General features: G+C 37.1%; 1 protein-coding gene across 3 annotated transcripts in view; it reads left to right on the plus strand.

The window, feature by feature from the left end:
- Nucleotides 1–9,010, plus strand: part of UHRF2 (ubiquitin like with PHD and ring finger domains 2) — a 74,416-nt gene extending 65,406 nt beyond the window's left edge. Inside the window, exons 10-16 of one of the 3 annotated variants that reach the window (XM_042877417.1) lie at nt 462–568; nt 2,831–2,993; nt 3,501–3,638; nt 5,043–5,166; nt 5,554–5,714; nt 6,872–6,970; nt 7,846–9,010. In XM_042877417.1, the coding sequence (XP_042733351.1) occupies nt 462–568; nt 2,831–2,993; nt 3,501–3,638; nt 5,043–5,166; nt 5,554–5,714; nt 6,872–6,970; nt 7,846–7,992 (939 nt within the window). In that variant the 3' untranslated portion in view covers nt 7,993–9,010. Of the gene's footprint in view, nt 1–461; nt 569–2,830; nt 2,994–3,500; nt 3,639–4,434; nt 5,167–5,553; nt 5,715–6,871; nt 6,971–7,845 lie in introns of those variants that run through there. The other 2 variants (XM_042877418.1, XM_042877420.1) reach the window with 2 other exon arrangements.
- The last annotated feature ends 378 nt before the right edge of the window (nt 9,011–9,388 follow it).

Raw genomic sequence — 9,388 nt, forward strand, 5'->3', positions numbered from 1 at the left:
AGAATAGCTGAAACTATTCATATACTAAAGCATCTAATTTGAATTTAAGTACACATGGCTCTGTCTTATTAGAGCTCAGTCCCTTGCACAAACTGAATTGATCTTTCCAAGCTATTTATGATGTATTTTGCAAACACTATATTCTTGTAAACTAAAAAAAGGCTCTACTTAGTGCTTCACCACTTGGGAGAATGGGTCATTAAATAAATGTTTTATTTTTCAAAGTAATTTTGAAAATTACTGTAAATGTCAATTATTTTCAAGGCAGGCAATTTTTTCTAGTGAAGATTTTTGCAAGTATTGTAGGACAGTGATAGTGAAACAGAAAACATGTGCTTCCATATCTTGGAGTATATTTTTTGTCTGTAAGAGTAATGAGCAAATGAAGTCACTTTTTAAAAAAATTTTTGATTTATTTATTTGCTTCAATTTGGAGTGTTAAAACCAACCTTCTTGCACAGGATCGAGGAGATGAATTCACTTACACTGGGAGTGGAGGTAGAGATCTTTCTGGCAATAAAAGAATTGGAGAGCATTCATTTGATCAGACATTAACACACATGAATAGGTAAGTTTTGCAAGTAAAATTAGGAAGTATTGCAAAACCTTTGCTGTAGTTCTTTAATTAGAACAGACTTTCTGTGAAATTTATTTTGTTTTCTATTGTACATGCTACTCTGTGAAAACAGTGGTGCCTCTTGCTGTTAAGAGGTGTTTTATCAGGCATTATATTCTGTTGGTTTCAAGAAACGTTTGCATCTGAATGAAGCAGGCTGTTGTGTTATTGTCACAGCCATTAGCCATGTCTCTGGTTGAAATTGTCCCAGCGTTTTCTTCAGGGGCCTTGTTTTAAATTAGAGAAGTTTGTCAACATTCTTGGGTAGAACTTCGAGGTTATTCCAGATGTTTCTATCAGACTGATTTGTGAAAATTCAGTATGAAGAGAGAATGCTCATTTTCCCTTGGAAAAAAAATCTTTCCTAGTTAGATAGTCTGTACTTCCGTTGTAGTATTGCGGAAAAAAATAAGGAGTTAAGGTGCTGCATTATAAAAAACAATGCTTTAAAAAGAGTATTTGTATCCAAAGAGATTAGTTAGACATCCTCTTATAGTGTTTTTGTGCCCTTTAAATGGGCTACATGAATATAGGTGCATGTCTGTTAAGTAGCTGACCACTTAACTCTGGGGTGCTAGAACTGACTGAGACATTTGTTTGCTAGGCTTCCTTTTTGATGTGATGTGCTGCTCTCAAGCAGAGTAGAGAGGAATTATTTCTGGCTTTTTGGTGGCATTTAGAGGTGGGAGAGAGAGAGAGAGAGAGGAAAAGCCAGATTGGATACTGAGAAAGGAAGGGAAAGAGAGAGAAGGTGATGTGAACCACAGCAAGGAAGGAAGGAAGATGGGAGGTTTAAGCAATGAGTTTGCGAGCATTTTCAATTAACAGAGCAAAATTCCTTTCAGAAATAGAATTAAAAGCTTGGCTTCTTAGCATCAGCATGCTTTCTGCAAATAAAACATACACAGATGCTATTCATATGGAGTATATCAAGGTGCTGCTCTCCATTACTGATTTCCATGAAAGTTCTCAGGCACTTTGGTGCACAGGATTGTTGTGATTCCATTTTGTAAGATCAGGTTTGTTTTTTGTTTGTCCAGATATTTTTCTTTTTTTTTTTTTTTAAAGCTTTGTTTTTATATAAAATAAATATTTTTAGAATCTACTGTGTACCTCTGTCTTGCTGTTGTTTACAGTGTGGATTTTGGATTTATACCAGTGCAGCTTATTGTTTCTTCTGTTCTGAGATACGTGGTTTAATTAGATTGTGGCAGCAAAGATACTGCAGCAGTTTGTTCTGGTAGATATTCACTGTACTGCTACAGGTTTCTAGAAGAGGGCCTTCATACAGAATCACAGAATGGTTAAAGCTGGAAGGGACCTTAAAGATCATCAGGCTCCACCCTCCAGCCATGGGCAGGGCTGCCCCAAACCACCTCAGGCTGCCCAGGACTCCATCTGGCCTTGAACGCCTTCAGGGTTTGGGCATCAACAACCTCTCTGGGCAGCCTGTGCCAGAGCCTCGCTGACCTCTGAGTAAAGAATTTCCTCCTGACATCTAGCCTAAATTTCCCCTCTGTAGTTAAACGCTGTTCCTCCTTGTCTTATCACTGGTAGACTGTGTAAAAGTCTATTATCTAAGTGTATTAGACTGAAGTCTTCCCTGAGTCTTTTCTTTTCCAGGCTGAGCAAGCCCAGAAATACAGATGATGCATAAAATGATGAAGGATAAAATGCTTGTCCTTAAGTTAGCTGCTGTTATTTAACTCCTGCTCTAAGCTGTTTATATGCTGTGTGAGGAACTTCAGTTGCACGGAGATTATTGGAAAGTTTTGGTGCTTTTTACTATATAGCATTTTTCGTTATATTCATTATTTTCATGTTTGTGCTTAAAAAGTCTAAAAATCTGTTGTTACTGGGGAATAATGATAACGTTTTCCTTTCTTTGTAATTTCTCTTACTTTTCTCAATACTATCCAGGAAAGAGTTATTTTTAAAAATGAAGGATATTAAATGTGAAAGGATTTTTTTATTGCATTTACATATATAATCTGTATTTTCATCTTGGCCGTTGGCAGCAAGATATTTTGTGTTCCTTTTTTTTAATTGTACATGTAACTTATTGCATCCATCAGTTCTGCACTTATTGAAGGTTATACTTAAAAGTTCTGTGCTGCTTGATAAAGCAAAATAAATATCAGAAATAGATATGATATAATTACACTATTTCCCAGAAATATTTTTTATGAAGCAATTTGATATATCTATTTTTAGGGCACTGGCTCTTAACTGTGATGCTCCACTGGATGATAAAAATGGGGCAGAGTCTAAGAACTGGAGAGCTGGTAAGCCAGTGAGAGTGGTACGTAGTTCAAAGGGACGACGGATCAGCAAATATGCCCCAGAGGAAGGCAACAGATATGATGGCATTTACAAGGTATTTTGGTTTCTACAAGGTACAACATAACATTTTCCTAGAGCAATTTTAGAAAGTCTTGTATGTCTTACATTGTAAATTCTTTGTCATTACTTAAAGAATTCTTTTAACTCCAAGACAGCATTTTAGCCATAGTTCACTCTGTAAAGTAGTGAAATTAGTCAGAGTAGTGCTAATAGAATGTAATCCGTAATAGTTTATATGAACTTGAATACGTAAGCTGTACATGCTTACCAAATGATATTTGCCAATGGAAGTCAGATAGCGTCCTCACTCCTTCCAACTGTGCTGTAGCTTTTTGTATGCCCAGAATCTTCTCAGCATCTGAAATAGATACCACTGTGTTTATCAAAATCAAAAAACTTTTGCAGGTAGTAGAAGAGCTGCTTTATAGTAACGTTTGACTTAGTTTTCTGATTTTTTTTATTGAATAATGCAAGTGGGAGTACATGCACACACTTTTGGCTTGTGGTAAAGTAATAGCAGAAATTCTGTATTTTTCTGTAGGTGGTGAAATATTGGCCAGAAATTGGAAAATGTGGATTTTTAGTTTGGCGCTATCTTCTGAGGAGAGATGATGTTGAGCCTGCACCTTGGACTTCTGAAGGAATGGAGAGGACAAAGAAGCTGGGTCTGAGTGTACAGGTTCGAGTCAGGATCGCTCAGGAACTGTTTTGGTTTCTTTTCCTCAATTCAAGTAAACAAATTCCAGAATAGAAATCAGTTATGTTAAATACCTATTTTTTTCTTGCACTTCACAGTGACAAAATCAGATACCTACAAAACGCACAAAAAAGTTATCTAAAGACTGGGAAAATCCATTTAAACAAAGCAGAAGGAAGTTTTCTGTCGTAGCTGTGAAATACTGTGCATATATATGTGTGTGTGTGCGTATATACATATATGTATGTATATAAATTAAGAGTTTGAATCCAGTGATAATTTTCCTGGACATAATTTTTTCAAGTAGTTGTTCTTACAGTTGAGTCTATCTGAGAAATCAAAAGATAAGTGCATTTGTATGTTTTTCTCTGTGTGTAGCTGAGGAGCTCATATGGCTATTGTATTTCAGATGTAAAAATTAACTAACCCATAAGGACTCAAGCCTTTTCCACCGTGAAAGGTGGAAAAAATCACTAAACTTTCTTTTCTTATTAAGGCAATGGTTTATCATATTATGTATCATCATATTCAACTTTGCCTTTGGGGAAAACTTTGTGTAGTTCATAGAATCATAGGGGCTGGCCTCTGAAGGTCATTGAGTCCAACCTCCATGCTGAAGTAGGTTCTGTCGTGTAGGTTGCACAGGAGACCTTCTGGGCAGGTTTTGAATATCTCCAAAGAGGGAGACTCCACTGCCTCTCTGGGGAGCTTGTTCCAGTGCTTTGTCACCCTCAAATAAGTTTTTCCTCATGTTTGTATGGAACTTCCTGTTTTCCAGTTTATCCCTGATACTCCTTGTGCTGTTGCTGGTCACCACTGAAAAGAGCCTGGCTCCATCCACTTGACTCGTGCCCTTCAGATATTCATAAGCATGGTTAAAATACCTCCCTCGACCTTCTCTTCTCCAGGCTGAAGTCCCAGGTTGCTCAGCCTTTCCTCACCAGGGAGCTCCAGTCCCCTCAACATCTCTGTGGCCCTCAACTGGACTTTCTCTAGAAGTACCCTGACTGCCTTGAGCTAAAGAGCGTGGGACTGGACACAATTCTGTCCTGGCCTTGCCAGAGCAGAACAGAGGGGGAGGATAAACTACTTCAGTCTGCTGGCTACACTGTTTAACGTACACCAGTAGAAGGGCATAGATTTAGATGTCAGTTTCCTTTTAATACAGTTCAGTCTAGATTAGATCTTTTAACTTGGCTACATTTTCTGGAAAACAGACACTACTTTAAAACTTTTTTCCATCATGTAGGATTTTAAAAATTATTTTTAAATTATTTCAATATGTTGTCATATGGTTTTAGAGTCTTTTAGAAATTAGTCTTGCTCATATTTGGGAATTTCTGTTTGCCAGTGAGTTTTGTTTTAAATCTGTGCTTTTTATTTTAGTATCCAGAAGGTTATTTGGAAGCGATGGCTAGTAAGGAGAAGAAAGATAAGGTTAAAAAGCAAACTGTGAAACAGGAGCCAACCAGCCAGAGTAATGGAAACCAGAAAAGAACAATTGATGATGGTATTTCTTCTTATTTTTTTAGCTTTCAGCAGTGGAGTCTGTCATGTTGTGTTTATTGAGCCAATAGCATGAAAGCTTCGCAGAAGCATGAAGTTATTTGGAATACTAATGTAAATTGTAGTGCATATTCTGTAATAAAGTAGCAGCCTAGGGGTCCTAAGAGTTTATTTAGTACTTGTAAGGCTTTTTTCCTTTAAGCTCAGTAGGAAAATGAACTTTACAGCTCAAAGCAGTGCTGAGCTGAAGTGACTTTGAATAGGAATTTGATGGACACATTTTACAGGTGTAGTTCATTTATTCCCTTTTAGAATCAGTTTTGCCTTCCCCTGTATTAATTTAGACTAACACGAAGATATTACTGTGTTTGATGGTCATCATCTTGAGCAGGTATTGAGGAACCTACAAATACACCTAAAGCCATGAGAATGGGAGATGGAGGGAAAGGAGAAGCTTTTCAGCTGACCCAAGAACAGCAGTGGCTGATTAGAGAAGATTGTATGAACCAGAAACTGTGGGATGAAGTACTTGCTTCTCTGAAGGAGGGACCAGTATGTTTGCTGCATGCTTAGATTTTTATTTTTTACTTTTCTTTAGACAAGTGCTAGGAGAAATCTTTGGTCTCTCTTAAGACATAATTTGCTTGTTGAACGGTTGCTGAATACAGATTGCTTCTAGCATTGTTTTTATTTGTAAAGCTTTGATTTGAAGTATTATAGCAGTCTAGTACCAAATCCTTGTAGGGTTTGCTGTTGATAGCTTGGCACCTCCATAGTAGAGATCTTCTTTTCTAAAAAGCATTAGAAGTGCTTTTTTCCTCTTATTATGAAGTTAGAATCTTTTGTCTCTTTTCTATTCAACGTTTGTAATGAGTGAAAAGAATTTCAGTTGAAAATTGTTGATAAGCATTAGGGATGCATGGTTTTAAAAGGAGAAAATGGCAATTTAAGAGCAGTTGAGTTACTGAAAAGTCATTTTTCTACAAATTCATACCCATTGTTTTAGTAAGATCTCCATTTGATTGCCACTGAAGGCAATAGGAATCACTGCAAACATTGGGTAGCTGCTATGACAGCTTTTTGGTGGAAACCATCAACTGTTTAATTAAATTTGAATAGAGATGTAGCTAGAATTTTATTCTGGCGAGAAGAAGGAAGATGGTGTATGTAGAGGTGTGGTAAATGTGAGCAAAATGCAGATAACAGAGGGCATGAAAATTCCCTTTATGTATCTTATCAATATATACTTGATGCTGATTGTCTCTGGAAGGTAATTCAATGTTGACTGAGTCTTGAAGATTACTCTAGAAGAGCTGCAGTGAAAGCAGTCTCTTTGCAGAATGAAGTCATGTCTAATCATTTTATAAATTAAGCTTAGCAACTTACAGTAATCCTGTAATCTTTTTACTTACTGGTAAGTGAGTTTGGGAAGGGAACAACAGCGGGGTTACACAAGAACCCTGTGAATTAATCCACAGATTTCACACATTTTCAGAGGCAAATGAATTTTATCATTTCCTTGGCTTAGATCACACAAAAATTCATAAACATTTTAAATGTATATAGTAATTACCAAAGCTGGGAAATATAGTTTTATATATAACATATATAATTAAAATAAAAATACTTTTGTTCGTGGTTTTGTTGTTGTTGTTTTTTTTGCATGCCTTTTAATAGTTTGTCTTTTTTATTCCTTTGCCCTACATTAGAATTTTCTGAAGAAACTGGAACAATCCTTTATGTGTGTCTGCTGCCAGGAGCTGGTTTACCAGCCAGTGACAACAGAGTGCCTCCACAACGTCTGTAAAGTAAGAAGAAGCTTGGTTATGCTCTGGGCTGTCTTCCTGGCTCTGAAACTGCAGACAGTGGAGCCAAAATGTATTTTAGAAAGATGATAATTGCTGCCTAGAATTCTGGGCAGTAACTTGCTGCATGTTTGCTTTCAGTGATTGCTGTGTAATTTTAATTTTATGTAATAAAGAGTGGAAGTGAGCTTAGTATAAACCCGGATGCGATGAGTTGGGCTTTGTATTGCTGTCATTCCACTGTGATCAGAGGAGGTATGTTAGGAGCTGTTTTAGCCCAGGAGTCAGATGTTGATAGAATAACAGTAAAGGAACTTTTTGTAGGTAAAGAATAAAGACAGATTGTAAAAGTGAGTAACATTTTAACCAAGAGTTGTTGAAAGGATGCAGAGTAAATACCAGAAAATTATTTGGGTTAATTAGAAACTACTCTATCACTCTGAATACGTCTTTAAGGAGTAACTGAGTTTTGTCAGATGAGGTGGATGAAGGCTGTGTCTTAAGCACTACAACCTGTATATACATTCACTTTCAGCTTGATGGGAATGTCTGGAGTACAGTTGCTGTCTAACAGGGATGCTAGAAAACAGCTGCAGTTGTGGCTCTGATTCACAGGAAGACATTAATGGGAATATCAGCAGGGTTGTGTTTTCATCCTTCCCAGGCTCTGTGCTTCGAAGTTCTTTTCTTAGATCACTTTAGTCACATAGGCAAAGTTGTGCCCCAAGGGGCTTAGTAGTTACTTCCTCTTTTTTCTGTAAGTACGAAAAAGTCAAGAAGTCGTGTCTTTAGTTTATGGTAACTCCTTAGTTTTGGCTGATGAAGCTGTTAGCTCAAAAGAGGATTCCCACAATTCACTCCTCTTTTGTCTGTCCTAGAGCTGTTTGCAGCGCTCCTTCAGAGCTGAGGTCTTCACCTGCCCTGCCTGCCGCTACGACCTGGGGAAGAGCTACACCATGGTTCCTAACAAGATCCTGCAGACCCTGTTGGACCAGTTCTTCCCTGGTTACAGTAAAGGACGATGATGTGCTCAGATCCTTCTGAACTCCTCCCAGTGACTTTATAGACAGTTAAGGAGAATAAACGTGGGAAATTCAACAGTGGACCAGCCAGCTTGATGGGACTCAATATGTTGTCACATTTTGAAGCAGCTCACCCTCTTCCCCTCATAGCCATCTTTTTGGTGTAGTGAGATCTCTTAATTCTCGGCTGTCTTTTAACATCAAAGGGTAGTTTGGGCCAGTTAATGAATAGTTTTTAAAGAAAAAGATGAAAAGCTTCAGCTCCCACTGGCCTAGCTGATGCTTGATTTATGATTTGTTTTTTTTTTTTTTGTAACTACCTCAGGACAGAGGAAAATAAATTATGGGGATGACAAAAAGTTAGCGAATTTTTAGCTACACACTGCCTCCTGAATAATAGTTGTGCCTGGTCCGTGTAGTTTGATTTACAAAAAAAAAAGAAAAAAAAAGAAAAAAAAAGAAAGAGGAAAAAAAAAAAAACAAAAAAAAACCAACTAAAACCAAAACAAAACCCCACAAAAACAGCAAAAAACAGAAACAGCACTTAAGCCAGCTGGAGTAAAGAACAGCAAATTATGTGGTGTGCATAATCCTTTTTTGTCTTTTTCTTCCATTATGCTGTATTTTTTTGCAAGAACAGGCTGATTTTTAGTCTATTTTTGTGAGCTTCATTGTGCTTTTCTTGTATCTTATGCAAGTTGACTACTAATGACTAATGAGAACAATATGAATGCATTGTTGCTACATTAGTGTAAAGTGATCTGTGTTTTTTGCACTTAAGGAGGGTATTCAAGACACTCTAGTTGTGTAAAAAATATTTCATATAAAGAACTGCCACTTCTGTATTAGTTAAACTGTATGCTTTTAGTAAGTCTTGTATCAGTGGCAATACATCTACACAGCATTGAAGGCAGTGCTAGCTTGGAGAGGGTTCAAATCGCTTCATATTGTGATCTGAAATTTTATATACAATATATCTCCCCCAAATATACCTTATTAAATATTTTATGATTCAGAAAAATTGCTAATTTTGTTTTCACTATTATCCTCTTATGTAAATTATATTTTTATAGCAGATTTTTTTTTCCAGATTGCTACATACTTTCTTTAGGTGGGTGGCTTTTTTTCTAAGCTTTATATTCCTGTCATTTATTAGTTATTTTAAAAAAAAAAAAAAGAATGTTAAGAAAAGAACAACCCAACATCTACACTCCTGTACAGCAGCAGCTGTCATAAAGCTGCTCTGGTCTCTGCTGAGCATCTGTCTGAAGGAAAGCTGGTGCTGGATTGCACTCCATGTGCCAGAGAGCAGTAAGGCCGCTCTGCCCGCAGCCTGGTGCAGTTGGGTGCTGCCCTCTGGTCATTCATAACCACTCACTCAGATGTTGGTGATATTTGG

The sequence above is a fragment of the Lagopus leucura genome, unplaced genomic scaffold (assembly GCF_019238085.1).
Source record: "Lagopus leucura isolate 7727_CA_CO unplaced genomic scaffold, USGS_WTPT01 Super-Scaffold_100018, whole genome shotgun sequence".
NCBI lineage: Eukaryota > Metazoa > Chordata > Aves > Galliformes > Phasianidae > Lagopus > Lagopus leucura.